At 35.1% G+C, this 15,386-nt stretch overlaps 1 protein-coding gene and 1 long non-coding RNA gene across 2 annotated transcripts; one reads left to right on the forward strand and one right to left on the reverse strand.

Annotated features, from left to right (window-relative positions):
* Window positions 1–142: 142 nt before the first annotated feature.
* LOC107946098 (uncharacterized) lies at window positions 143–15,322 on the reverse strand. Its single transcript, XR_001696832.2, has 3 exons — window positions 15,082–15,322; window positions 14,802–14,865; window positions 143–752 (listed from the first exon to the last, which is right to left on the reverse strand). It is a non-coding gene; the product is annotated as an uncharacterized lncRNA (long non-coding RNA).
* On the forward strand, window positions 749–2,438 carry LOC107946097 (protein ASPARTIC PROTEASE IN GUARD CELL 2). The gene has a single exon (XM_016880296.2). The coding sequence runs from the start codon at window positions 857–859 to the stop codon at window positions 2,297–2,299; it is 1,443 nt and encodes a 480-aa protein (XP_016735785.1). The 5' UTR covers window positions 749–856; the 3' UTR covers window positions 2,300–2,438.
* Window positions 15,323–15,386: the final 64 nt, after the last annotated feature.

The raw sequence follows: 15,386 nt of genomic DNA on the forward strand, positions 1-15,386 counted from the left end.
TTAGATTAAGTAATATTTTCTTTTTGTTGTTAGATCATGGTTTAATGGGAAGGTGGTTGTGAGAATTTATTAATAATTTATTCTTAAATTTGGACCGTATTTGTAACTTGTTTTAAATCTAAAAAGAAATGGGTCAGCTGAATAAGAAACTTCGCTTCCTCAAATCATTCACCTTTTGAGAGAAGGGGATAATTTAGTACAACTACTCACGTTGGCCTTTGTAAAGATGAATGAAAAAGCCACACAATAAACAGAAACTAAACAATTTTGGAGGAAAAGGAAACCCAAGTTTATTAAACTCATCAATCCAAAGTTTGAAGGCATGATCCCAAAGGTCTTCTGTGGCACCCCTAATAAGTTAATTGCAGGTACAGATGGCGTTTCTTTGGCTTATAGCATTTTCTGTAATTCCAAAGTATTAGTTGCCATCTCCTTCAGTCAATCAATATCGATGGATACGAACCCAAACAGCATTGTTTCCTCCAGCTTGTTGAAGGGTTCAAATTTAGAAAAGAAATCAATCATTCACACTTGGGTCAAGATAACACCACCCATAAAGCGAAAGAGAAAAAGTACCCCCGCCCCGAAAAATAAAAAGAGAGTGGAACATTATAAACAAGCACAAGACATTCCCATCAAGTTCTTGGTCTGTACAAAAACAAACCTATACCAAAACCAAAACAGATGTAGATATAGATACTGCTTGCTTTGCTTTGCTTTAATCCTCAATTATTATTCCAAACCCCACATGCCTTTTCGCCTCTATATATGCACACACTAACCCAAAACCACCCGGCTCAGTTGAACCCTCCACCTTTCCCTAGAACCCCTAAATAAACCACCAAAGCTCTCACCCATGTTAGCTTCCTCAGCGCTGCCAATAGTCCTAGTGGCTATGCTACACTTAACTCTAAGTAGCGTCGCCACTGCCTCCTACCCCGACTTTCAACTCTTGAACGTCAAACAAACTCTCATTGGGACAGAAATACCCAGACCTCTCCAAACATCTGAACATCACCAAGTTTCCGATGTTAGTGAAACTCAAGGGAAATGGAAGCTGAAACTTGTCCATAGGGACAAATTATCTTCCAACACTAGTGCTACTTTTCGCGACCATAGCCGCCGTTTACATGCACGCATGCAAAGGGACGTGAAAAGGGTTGCAAGTCTCCTACGACGCCTCTCCGGCGGCGGAGGCCATGACGGAGGTGCTGCTTATGAGGTGAACGATTTTGGGTCAGACGTCGTTTCAGGGATGGACCAAGGAAGTGGGGAGTATTTTGTGAGACTTGGCGTTGGTAGCCCACCAAAAAGTCAATACATGGTCATTGATTCGGGCAGTGATATTGTTTGGGTCCAGTGTCAGCCTTGTAACCAATGTTATAGGCAATCCGACCCGGTTTTTGATCCGGCTGATTCTGCTTCTTACGCTGGCATCTCTTGTAGTTCCGCCGTTTGTGACCGGATTGAGAATTCGGGTTGCAATGCGGGTCGATGCCGATACGAGGTTTTGTACGGTGATGGGTCTTACACAAAAGGGACACTGGCGCTTGAAACACTCACTTTCGGTCGAACCGTGGTTAAAAATGTGGCTATTGGGTGCGGCCACATTAACCGGGGCATGTTCATTGGGGCAGCCGGGTTACTGGGTCTTGGAGGTGGATCCTTGTCGCTAGTCGGTCAATTGGGTGGTCAAACAGGGGGTGCTTTTAGTTACTGTTTAGTCAGTCGGGGCTCCGATGCATCCGGATCACTAGAATTCGGTCGTGGAGCAATGCCAGTAGGTGCTGCATGGGTCCCTTTGCTACGTAACCCACAGGCCCCGAGCTTTTATTATGTAGGGCTCTCGGGTTTGGGAGTAGGTGGCATCCGGGTTCCTGTATCTGAAGACATTTTTCAGCTTACCGAATTGGGGTATGGAGGGGTTGTTATGGACACCGGCACCGCCGTGTCAAGGTTTCCGACCTTGGCTTACAAAGCCTTGCGTGATGCTTTTATCGCACAAACAGCTAACTTACCTCGAATCTCCACAGTATCCATATTCGATACATGTTATAACTTGTCGGATTTTGTAACGATTCGGGTTCCAACGGTGTCGTTCTATTTTTCAGGCGGACCCATCCTGACCTTACCGGCAAGTAACTTTCTTATACCAGTTGATGATGTGGGTACTTTCTGCCTTGCATTTGCTTCCTCCACATCCGGACTTTCAATAATAGGGAACATCCAGCAAGAGGGGATCCAAATTTCCTTTGATGGAGCCAACGGATTCGTTGGCTTTGGCCCCAATGTTTGCTAAGCTGATGGTGTGAAGAAATAGTGAATTTTGGTGGGTATTATCCCTAGTTAACTTATATATTATTAATACATAAGAGTCTGATGTATTAATAATGTCCTGTGCTGCTTGTATCATACAATAATCTATGGTTTTCTTTAAAGTTTTTGCCTCATTCCTAATGTATAAAGTGTTAGTTTTAATGACAATGATCAATACATAAATAAATCTGCAGGCAGGCAATGAAAAGAAAGAAACATAGAAAAGAATGTTCTACTTGGATATTACAACTGAGTAGTCTATTTGGGTTATAGGGTTAAGGGTGGAAACGACCTTGATCGACTGACATGCACAGCACATTCCTCATTGCCCATTATCTTCACACATGGAGATTCCTTTGGCACTATCTGTCTAGCAAGGCTGTAGAGTGGAGTGTTGGAATGATGAGGGCTGTGGCTTTGGGTTTGGGGCCAGGGGGGAGGCACCACTATGGTGAACATGTGAAGGCATCGCCATCACTAGGCCCCTGTTTAAGCCCTCCCAACAAGCAATGACTTTTGCAAGATTTTTTACACCACTTTTTCAAGATTGATGAGGTTAAGACGAAACTCCAACTTAATATCTCTAATGAAGGCGTTAGGGGGGTATTTTACCAGTTCAGATTTGGAACTGAAGACCGCCCAAAAGTTGCAATTTGTTTGGTTAAAGAAGGGAGTATCAAGAAAAAGAAAAAGGCGTTGGCAGGCAATTAGGACCCTTCGGGATATACTTGAAAATTTTGTTTTCACACCCTTCCTCCTAAAACCAATGCTTGTGAAAGCCAAAAGTGATGGTAGTTGGGCAGTCTTTATCACCTGTCAGTGCTTGTCTGTCTTAAACGAAGATTAAACCCCTAATAAGTAATAATGAATAATTCACTTCTGCCAATTTGATTACCAAAATTCAATCCCGACTGAGGATAATGAGGAAAGAGAAGTAAAAGAAAAGAGGAGGAAAATGACGAGTGAATGGATGAACAGCAGCTTTAACATGGGAATTCATCAAAAGCAGGAAAACGAAAATACAAATACCAATGTATGTAATGTAGAACCAAAAACTCATTTTAACAAGTCTAAGAAAGTGATATTTACACATGTACATCTATCACTAGTAGGGTCTCAAATTTTGAAAACTAACCTAATTGACCTCCTCAATCATTCAATCTTTTGTAATAATTAAAATAATCGAAATGATTTGTCGATTAAGTTGAAATTTTGAATTTTGAGTTATATTTTGTGAATTTGGATTAATATATACATCCTATCATTCATAATCTATCAATAATTCATATAAAAGTAATAAGTTATTATTATATTTCCATTTACAAAAAAAATTTATATTACTTTTACTTTGACTAGTACATTTTAATTATTTATATAATAAATATCTTTATATTTCTTATATGAAATTTTATAATACAGTCTAATATATTATATTATATCAACCATATATTATTTAAAAATTATTATGCTCAGTTTATTGATGGTTAAGAAAAATAAAAATAAAATTGTGAAGAGTTCAATTGTGCTAAGATCCTGACAATAACTGCCCTAAAGCACAATCAATGACAAACTATATCTGAGATCAATGAATACTCAAACTATCGAAGTTATCATTCAAGAACCTCAACTGCTAATAACAAAAATATACCAGGTTGTGCAATCGAGTAGTTGACCTTTACCAGAAGATTACCTATATTCTAACCATATTCTAACTGAATTAGCTTCACAGCTTGACTTATAAGTTAGTCCTTCACTTTCAAGGCACTGTTGGAGTATCCCCAAAGGCCTAATATATTTTTACCTAGTTTATTAGTAAAGGCATTGTCATAATTGTTTACAGTCTTTATTTCTGTGTTAAATAAATTGTATAATGATAAAGTCCTAAGCATGATATGATTATTCTTGAAGGTCCTTAGTCAAGTATTATTGTAGGCTTAGACAACTATAATGCATTGAGACTAATATGTGATTGATTGATGGTAATGTTTGTTATGGATATAGATGTGCAATATGTTAGAGAATATATTGGACTAACCCACCAGTGATAATGATTTCCTCCACATATACAAGAACATATATGATAGTCTCCTCTCCAAGCTTAACAAACAATGAGGCGTCAGATTTGGTTGATGCAGAGCTGAGAGCAAATGTTGTTTTAATTTATCGAACCATACCCTAATGTCACGGGGCTAGACCTTTCGTCTCGCAATCCGTGCGGCCTTAGGTGATCCGTTCGTCTCAAACTCGCCTAAGTCAGCCTTTACGCCCAAAAGTGAGGATTCTTTTAAGAACTCCTCCAAGGCACCAATTGAAAAGCGAAAGCGATTTATGCCAAAAGAAGCTAAACAAAAGAACAACAGAAAGAGCGCTCGCAAAGTGTTTGAATAAATGCTCTCAATTCTCTTATTCACAAAGAATAATGAAACAATAATAGGAGTGAGTACAACTGAGGGGGAGGCTCTCTATTTATAACTGAGCTCCCCCAAAACCGACGGTCAAGATACATTTACATCGACGGACGAGATTAGCCATATCCCTTTATTTTAGGGATTTACAAGATATGCCATATCAAATCTAATCTAATCTTTACAAGATATGATTCCCTCTATCTTTTAAAATTAGTTACCATATTAGCCTAAGCTGCCATGTCTTCATTGTCGGGCCAACCAAGCTTTAATCTGACAGGCTTCTCCAATAGCTCTTTGAATCGGGCCAGTTCTCGTGGGCCAAATGATCCCCATTTGAGCAATAAACCTCTATTAGATGCATTTGGTGCAATAATCACGGGCTTTGAACTGCGACCCGTGACATTAAGAGCATGTTTGAGGCTGCATAGAGCCTTGTTGAGCTTGCAAACCACTTGTTGATTTTAAGAATATTGTCCATACTTTGGTAGTTGAATCATAAACACCTCTTCTATCAAATCTTCATTTAAAAAGGCATTGTTGAAGTCGATCTGTCACTTCCAACCCTTTGAGACAACAAAAGAGATAACAACTTGAATTGTAACAGGCTTCACAATGAGACTAAAAGTGTCATGCTAGTTAAAACTTGCCACTTATGGGGATCACATAAAAGTGAAAAATGGCAAAAAGAATATCAAGTGCCTCACCACAAAAAGAATTAGCTAGTAAATTTCCAGTGTTATCATTGTTATAGAGTAGGAACAATGAATTTTTAGAGTAGACATTCAATCCAAAACCACTAGATCAACAAGATTTTAACTTGTTGTACTAGGCCCTGAATCAAATTACTCACCACAACCTTCATAACCAAGAAACAGATGCACAACATCTCAAGAGTAGAACAAAAAAGCAAGAGCAAAAATTTCAAATCCATAATGAGAGCATCGATCGAACACTAAGAGAAAAACAACTTATGAGCAAGAACTTATCAAAGCACCAACCGAGATCAAAGACAAATACAACCAAGCAAATCACACCAACACCAACTCAAAATAGCAAAAAAAAACCATGTTAGCTGAGCAAATCACATCGAATTATTCAACAAATATTAGTTATTAAACAATCGAAGAGTAACACCATTTCCAGTTATCAAACCTAGCTTTGAAAGTTTCAACACCTTACCAACCACCAAACAACTTTACAAACAGACACCAACAACCAAAGCAATTGACCATCAACATTTTTCAGTAATCAAAACTAGCTCTAATACCATGTTGAAGTATGGTCTAAACACAAATAACAATTGAAAATTAACATAAAGAAAATGAGAAAATCAACAAAGAAACATGAAAAAAAATTGAAAGATAAAAAAATACTTTTACATTGAAGTGGAAGTTATTGATTTATATTTGATAGATGTTATTTATAGCCACACAATACAGGTCATTAATTGTTAAAATAAACCAACCAAATCATTAACAACTTTAATAACTCATAGCTCATTCAGTTACATTGCAATTGATTTCAACTAATGTAACTAAATTCAATTGAGTCAACAACTACAATTAACAAAATATGATGTGCTTAATATTGCATACTCTAACCAGTTTGTAAACTAGTTGTTGATTCTCAAAATGTTGTCCATACTAAGGTAGTTGAAGCATAAACACTCTTCTATCATATCTCCATTTAAAATGTCTTGTTGATGTCAACTTGTCTCACCTTTCAACCCTTTGAGACAGTAAGAAAGATAATAATCATAAGCTTCACTATGGGACTAGGTGTCTTGATAGTCAAAACCTACCACTTGTGAGTATTTTTTCCCAACCAGACGTGCCTTGTATCGAGTAATAGAATCATCTGGATTCCTCTTAAACTTGAACAACCATTTGTACAACTGAATAGTTAACCTTAACTGAATAAATAACATTTAACATAAGCTCGACTATATTCTAACTATATTCTAATTGAATTATCTTGACAACTTGACTCATCCATTGGTCCTTAACAAATTATGATATATCTTTTTTTTTCTGTAGTTTTTACAAATGTTTTAATAACAATTAGAAATTTCTTTACACACAAAAAAAAAACAATTAGAATTTTCTTTTTAGAACTATATCAAAATAATTTATATATGTTAATTAGTTATTATTTTGAATAATATTACTTAAGTAAAACTATAATATATATTGAATATGTTATAAATAATTTAATTATGATTTAATTTTTTATATTATAATATTTGAATTGTTGAATAGGTTAACATATATTATTTATATGTAACAATATGAATAAAAATTTTATTTTAAACTCATTATAATAATTAAAAATACAATATTTATAAAAACTAATTAAAAATTCAAACGTATAAAATCACATACGACGCATGTGACATTAGGAAATAGTAAAATTATAAGTTGTTGAATTAATTTAGTATTTTTATAATATTGATTTAAAATTTAAATTCAAAATGGAAATAAATATAATAAAAAATTAAGAAGAAATACCAATAGATAATAAGTATTTGTAAGGACTTTTTAAACATGCTATATAAACTTAATTGTGAATTATACTAGTTGTATAATAAAAAATTAAGAAGAAATATCAATAGATAATAAGTTTTCATAATTTAAAACTCAAATGTTTAATAATAGTTGTATGATAAAATATGATTATGTTTTTTTTTATCATTTATTTTAATAGCCAATTTAAAATTTTAAAATTATATTTTATTATTCTATTATTTCATCCATAGATGATTAAATAATCAAAAATTTATAGTAAAAAATATTTTTAAAATAAAAGTTTAGAATGTAATGATTTAATTGTAAGTTAACTTTTTATTTTAATCAAAGCAATGGAATTTATTTTTATATATTTAGTTTATTTAAATTTAAACAAATTAATAAAATGTTAAGAGTATAAAAGAAGATAATTAAAGTTTCTTGTTGACCAAAATTCAAATTATGTTGATGTAATTCTGCCTCTTAATATGTAACAAAAATTACATACTTAAATAGAGAAAGTTTAATTATTATTTTTAAATAAATTAATAAAAAATGTATATTTAAAGTATATCAATTTTAACATAGGTTAATAACATCTTACCTTTGCTTTGAAATTTTATAACCTAAATTTAAATAAATAATTGTGTATTTAGATAGCGTAACTTTGTTAATTTTAAAATTTTAAAAGATATTTACGTCATTCACTTTTAATAATTAATTTGGTGTTTACACACATATGTAAATGGTACATGTTACATTCTTATCTTTGTCCTGATAAGTTAAAAAGACACTTGAGCAGTAAACTTGCCATCATCAAGTTGGGAGGTCACCTGCGAGCTCGCCCTTCCTAAATGACCACACGAGCAACAGGTGGCCTAATTTTCATTGGGAACATGAAATATTTGGTCACTAAATATCATGTGGAACCAACTGTTTTATCCCATCAAGTCAGAACGAATGACAGGATTTGTCCTGTCACAGACATCATTGTCCTATCAAAGATATCCCCAATGCACTACATAAGGATGACCAAATGTCAAGTCCAATACGTTAACATCAGCTTACACAAGACCCGAGCTTATAAATACCTCTGGGAACAATGAAGAAGGGATCGACTCTTCAAAAATACTAAGCTTATACTATTTCAAAGCTTATTCAGCTTTAAACCTTTGTATTCTTTTCACCTCCACTCTCCAAACACTACACTAGAACAGGTTTTTAGCGGCATTTTTTTAGGCCTTTAGCGGCGCTTTTTAGCGCCACTAAACAAGCGCCGCAAAAAATGCCCCTAATGACAATGTCGCTAACTTTTGCAGCATTTACAGAAAAAAATGCCGCTAAAGATCATGTTCTTTAGCGGCGCTTAACAAAAAAATGCCGCTAAAGATCATGTTCTTTAACAGCGCTTAAAGAAAAACGCCGCTAAAGATCATATTCTTTAGCAGCGCTTGGTAAAAAAAACGTTGCTATACATCATGTTCTTTTGGGATTTTTCTAAAATAAAAGTTTCCATTTTATCAGCCCTCCTGTAACAACAAATCAAAAGCAACCAGATCTAAACCAGCCAAAAATAATAAAATTATATAATATTTCAAATTAAACGAATAAAATAATAATATTATCAATAAATAAAAGTGAATTCATACTTTTCTTTACAAAAATGTTAAAAGTTAAAATGATAAAAATATTTATGCAATACACTATGACGGCTGAAGTTGCGACTGCTGAAACATCTTCATCATAATCTGAAGCTGCTGTTGAAGTTCGTCGTACTTTTTGCTCTGCTCTGCTTCTCTCGATGCCGCATCTGCTTTAAGTTGTAGCTAGAGTTCTTCATATTTCTTTTGAACCTCTGCTTCTCTCACTACTTCTCGCGCTGCAGCCTCTGCTTCTCTCACTGCAGCCTCTTCTTCCCTCGTTGCCGCCTCTACTTTAAGTTGTAGCTGGAGTTCTTCATATTTCCTTTGAACATCAAATGTGGTCGCTTGCATCTGAGCCATCTGGTCTTTTAACCTCTGAACTTCAGCTTGAGCCTGACTTCCCGAAGCCATGTATTGCTGTGAGCTGGATCCAAAATATTGGGTTGGACTAACAAAATATCCTTGAAATCGAAACCGAACATACCTTTCAGGACCCAAAACTTCAATAATAATCTGGTTATCAATGTCTTCTAGATGAACAGAACTATCACTAGAAGCAATCGCTTCGTACTCCGCCTTTTTATCCTTTAGTTTTTCCTAATAAATAAATCACATAGTTAGGAATGCAATATATATTAAAAAAATAAATGCAACACAACAATAGTCGTATTACAAGCAATGAATTAAACTATTAGAAAATAAACACTATAAATAACTAAAACAAGTCAAACCGTATTAAGTAAATGTGCCATAATTTCACCAGCTTCAGGAGTCATAGCAGATCCATCTTTCTTCCTATGTGTAATTTTAAAAAGTTGAAGGCGTCCAACTTTTTGACCGGACGACCGTTCCTACAATATAGTAGTAAAAATATTATTTAATGGAAAGTTATACATATTTGACAATATTAAAAAATTAAAAATACATCTGCCTCAGCTACACATGCAAAACTTCTCGACCCGGCTGTGTGAATGAATCTTTTTTTCTGCCTGCTACTTTTTCCAACTCGTTCACGATCCTACGTTATGAAATTTTTAGTATGTAAATAGTAAATACTATAAACCAAAATAATTACAATAGTTTGGAAGTATGTCATACCTCGCCTTTCTTGGAATGCCAAAATTTAACCGCATCTTCCCATTGGTACCTCAGCATACCCGGCGGGACATTTTGCAATTTCTCATAGAGGGTTGTTTTTGTCTTATAATAATATTTCTTCAAAGTACTTTTATGGTCTTTCCATCTTTTTCTCAATGCCTTCTTTACATAAGCATCCTAGACCTCTAAATCAAACTTCGCCTACAAAAAACACAAGTTAATAAAGTAAATATAAATGAAACTATCTCCCAAGCATTACAGATGACATTAACATTTTATTACCTTAATATTATCGAGAGCTTGGTTTTTGTTGCTATCGGGCATTTGATGCCATGACTCGTAGTTCATAGGTAACATATTCGCATTTCGTGTTAAAATGCCCATGTATCCTGCTAAAAGTCGAGCTTCTGATCCAAGAGGCTGACCAAAACTGTTTCTGCATACCTTGACACGCTCGACTGGATCTAACTCGTATAAATCTGTAAGTAGCGTACGTCCTCGACCTCTGCGCGTCCCACCATTTTCAGCTGCAAATGGTATATTATAATATAAGAATTTGAAAAATAAATCAATTATAAGTCAACACGCATGTAAATTAAATGTAAAATTACTTTGAACTTCTAGGGGATCTTCAGGTGTAATCGGAACATTTGAAGATCCAATTGCTGTCTGTTGTTCAGTACTATTTGTTTCTGTCGAGTTTGGATCATTTTGAACAATGTTTCCCCTTGGAATTTTTCTTCTAGGCATTTTATCTGCAATAAACATAAAATAGTTGAAAACTTAATAACTAATTACAACAATAACAGCACATATAAAATAGTTGAAATTTATAATAAGACCAAGATTTAAATTATGATATTACATATAATTAAACAATCGTAAAATCTTACTACATCATTATTCGTAAATATCTTTACCCGTATCCTGACGAACCCATTGAAATTGTGCACTAGTACTAGGGATATTATCGTTTAAGTTTTGTTCTGGAAAGGGCAAAGTTTCTGATCTATCGTCGATGTTATCTCTACTTTCACTGCCCATGTTAAACAAGTCTTTAGAGATGTTACGGAGTACAACGTACCAACCTCATCAGTTGGATCTTTTGAGTAAAAAACTTGTTTGACTTGAGATGAGAATACATACGACTCATCTATCAGTTGTTGTCCTGTGTGAATCAATCGGGCGAAGTTCACCATTGTAAAGCCAAATTGATCTTGTTTAATTCCACGAGCAGTACTAATATCGGCCCAATCACCTCGAAATAAGACAACTTTCCATTTGCCGTAGTAATCCAACTTAATTATGTCAGTAAGATTTCCGAAATATTCCACATTTCCCTCGACAGGATTATTGTCCCTAGCGCTAGCATAACTTGTAATTGCTGAATTAACAACTATTCCACAATTTTGCGTTCTCCTCAACCTCTCGCGATATTTTGTATGAAATCTGAATCTGTTGATGAGGAACGCACTATATCTTTTAACACTCAATTTGGACCTTGAGAGAGCCATTTAACTTCGTCGTTTACGTTCTTCCCACTACAAGCCTATTGAATGGAAAGTAAACTAAGTAATTAAAAATGTTATGAGAAAACATTATTATTTGTAAGCGGAAGCTCCAACTGCATACCGTTTGGCTTAACCATTCATGAAAAGATTCTGTAAACAACTTATTGATATCTCGATGTTGTGTTCTTCGGGAGCGCGAACGAGATCTCAATATTTGTTTGTACTCACTATGTTAAAAAAATTTCACTTTGTTAAAAGATAAACAATTTTTAATTTGATAAATATTTATCAATTTTGTAGAACTTACTTCCGTAAAGGTTCCATTGATTCGTGGTGAAACAGAACATATCGATGTGCTTGTATCCACGATAAATGATCTAATTCTACAATTTCAACTTTGCCGATTGGTTTTCAAAAACTTTGGAACAAATAAGTATCGGCAAAGTTATGGTCCGTGAGTCCAGCATTCCTATTTGGTCTGTTCAACCTTGTTTCAACATCTTACAAATATCTTGAGCAGAAGGTCATACATTCCTCTGCCAAGTAGCCTTCAGCAATTGATCCTTCTGGATATCGCTTGTTGCAGCAGTAAGACTTTAATTTGGATAGGAACCTAAACACGATATACAACATTATCAAAAGTGTATTACTAAAGCCATAGAGGTGAATGAATGAAAATTTTAAAAATTTTAATTAACACCTTTCTATGGGATACATCCATCGATAGAAAACGAGTCCGCCAAGAATTGCTTCGTGCGGGAGATGGATTATCAAGTGAACCATAATGGTGAAGAAGGAAGGTGGAAAGATTTTCTCCATGTTGCATAAAGTCAATGTGGCTCGATCCTATACCTTCTGAAGTTCTTGAACATCCAAAACTTTACCACAAATGGCTTTCATTATACTGGATAGTTCAATTATACAAGACGTCACCTTCTTAGACATACAACATCGTAGAGCAACTGGCAGTAAATCTTGCATCAAGATGTGATAGTCATGTGATTTTAGCGAAAATAATCTTCGATCTTTAACACTAACACATCAAGATATATTTGATGCATATGCATTTGGAACCTTTATATCCTTCAACACCATGCAAAACAGTTCTTTCTCCGTCTTGGACATTGAGAAAATTGAAGACGGCAACCGATATTTCCCATTCGAAAGTGGATTCGAATGAAGATCAGGTTGAATTCCCATCTGAACTAAATCAAGTCGACTTTGAAGATTGTCTTTTGATTTTCCGTCAACATTCAAAATTGTACCGACAATGTTCTCGCAGATATTTTTCTCAATATGCATAACATCAAGATTGTGTCGTAATAGGTGGTGCTCCTAATAAGGCAACTCAAAAAAATACTTTTTTTTCCACAAGTCCGCGTCATTAGGATCATCCTCTTCATCGGAGTCATCATCAGCTTCATCATTTGATCTTTTATTTCTTTGCGTGTTTGCCGGTTGGTTCATCTTCCCATAACTGAAATTCATATCTTCCAACATTAACAAGATTTCAGATCCAGTTGTATGCGAAGGAGCTTCTCTGAACTCTTCAGTACCGTCAAATGCTGAACTCTAAAATCTAAATCTATGATTTTCCGGTAACCACGGATGGTGCCCCATGTAAGAGAACTTCTTCTCATTGTATAATCATTGCGAACAAGTTTGTGCAGCACAACAAGGATACGCATAACGACCCTTGGTAGTCCAACATGATAAATTGGCATAAGCGGGGAAGTCATTAATGATCCACATCAAAGCTGCACGTAAATTAAAGTTCTCCTTTCTCAGCACATCGTATGTCTCGACACCAGCCCATAATTGTTTTAACTCTTCAATAAGTGGCTGTAAATAAATGTCGATATCATTCCCGGGATCTTTCTCTCCAGGGATAATCATAGATAAGATAAGGGAAGGTTGCTTCATGCAAATCCATGGAGGCAGGCTGTAAGGAACAAGCACTACTGGCCAAGTACTGTACGCAGTACTCATGATCTTGTAAGGATTAAATCCATCAGATGCTAAGCCAAGCCTCACACTCCTAAGATCGCTTGCAAAGCTTAAAAATTTATTGTCAAATGATTTCTAAGCTAAAGAATCTGCCGGATGCCTTAATAATCCATCATCGGTTCATCCATCATGGTGCCACATCATAGACTCCGCTGTCTTCGAGGACATGAAAAGCCTTTGAAGCCTTGGTATCAGCGGAAAATACCGCAAAATCTTGACCGGCTTCTTTCTTGGTTGTGCATCATTTTCATCGTCATTCCCATCTTCTTTGTTTCTATTTATCCAACGTGATTGGCCGCACATGTGACAGCACTGTTGGTTTCTCTGATCGCCCCAATACAACATGCAGTCATTCGGGTAACTATGGATTTTGGTGTACCCAAGACCTAAATATTTTATCATTTCCTTCATATCCTTGCATGATTGAGGGATTTTTGCAAACAGAAACATCTCTCTCAAAAACTCTAACAGCATTGTAAGTTATTTAAGTTATGTAAGTGGTGTATTATGTAAGTTAAGTAAGTTATGTAGGCTATGTATTATGCAAGTTATTTAACCTATGATTATGGTATATCACCATAAATTATTAAATCCAAAAATATACCGAGAAGTAACCTAAGCTACTCACTGAAAGAGTATATAGGATCAGAAACCAAATCAAATCAAGTCAAACCAAACGCTAAAACTCATCTTTGTAAATCACATCCTATGGTGAATAAGAATTAGTTACCATAAACAAGTGCTTACTTCTAGCAAGAAACTTCATTGTCTACAAGTAAAGATAGAAATCTTTAGTAGTTCATTTCTTGACCACCAAAACCAAATAGAAATTACCTAACATAGACTTCCAATGACTTTCCTTTTGTATAGATTAAAGAAACGGTAAAAAATATCATATATGACAAACATTTTGGAAAAGTACACCAGGTCCTAGTGTTCTTAACATTATGGAACTGCCAGATGAATGATCAGATAAAAGTGTTTAAACTCCAAACGCAAAGGTGGCATGACCTAGGAGTGACTCTGCTCATATAGCAAAAGCTTCCAAAATCCTAAGCTAAATGGGTTTTCTCTAACAATTTCAAGAATGGTATTATTCTTCCCCAAAAAACAAAGGGAAAAACTATTAATAAATATTGCACAAACCATCCCTTCATACATGCAGTTCATTAAATTATATTTCTGCAGTTCATTAAATTTTCAAGGTAAAATTTGTACATATGGAGCAAGGAATTGGTTAGATGAACCTCAAAAAGAACTATCAAGGCTTACCATGAAAAATATAAATATTAAGATGGCCATAAAGTCACATACCTCTTTTTGTGACTGATAATATGAGGTGAGAATAGGCTGAGAACAAGAACTCCAATAGTTATGACTAAGAAACAAAAAAAAATGAGCATAAGAAACCTGACATTTATTTATCTGCATAAAACCCGAAAAAAAAAAGAAAAAAGAGCATCTCAAATGAAACATTTTAGTCTGCATAAAACCTGACATCTATTTGTCTTGCAATTAAAAGAAACCAGAAAGAAACAAAAACTAAGGGCAGAGGGAAAAACATAAGAATAATAGAATAATAGAAGAAGCTTACCGATTTCTCCAACAGCAGAGGAGTGTGACGGTAGAGGCTTGCGACGGTCCACGAGTGCGACGATAGACGAGCACCGGCAGAAGGGACAGTCTACGACAATGTAGAAGATTTGGGGAAGGTTCGGGTCGTCGAGGGCAGCATGCCAGGGTTCTTGATTTGGGGGAATTTTGGGGAAAATAGGGAGGGGAATAGCAAGGTTTTCGGGTATGGGGAAATTTGGAAGCAGAAATAATTTTGATGGTTTGCGGCGTTTTTACAGTAGCACCACTAATGCCCAGACAAAACGGTGTCATTTTGTTTAAACA

This window comes from Gossypium hirsutum, chromosome D12, assembly GCF_007990345.1.
Source record: "Gossypium hirsutum isolate 1008001.06 chromosome D12, Gossypium_hirsutum_v2.1, whole genome shotgun sequence".
In the NCBI taxonomy this organism is placed as follows: domain Eukaryota; kingdom Viridiplantae; phylum Streptophyta; class Magnoliopsida; order Malvales; family Malvaceae; genus Gossypium; species Gossypium hirsutum.

Excerpts from the sequence above, each read along its gene's own strand:
- LOC107946097 (XM_016880296.2), top strand. The coding sequence starts at position 857 with ATGTTAGCTTCCTCAGCGCTGCCAATAGTCCTAGTGGCTATGCTACAC.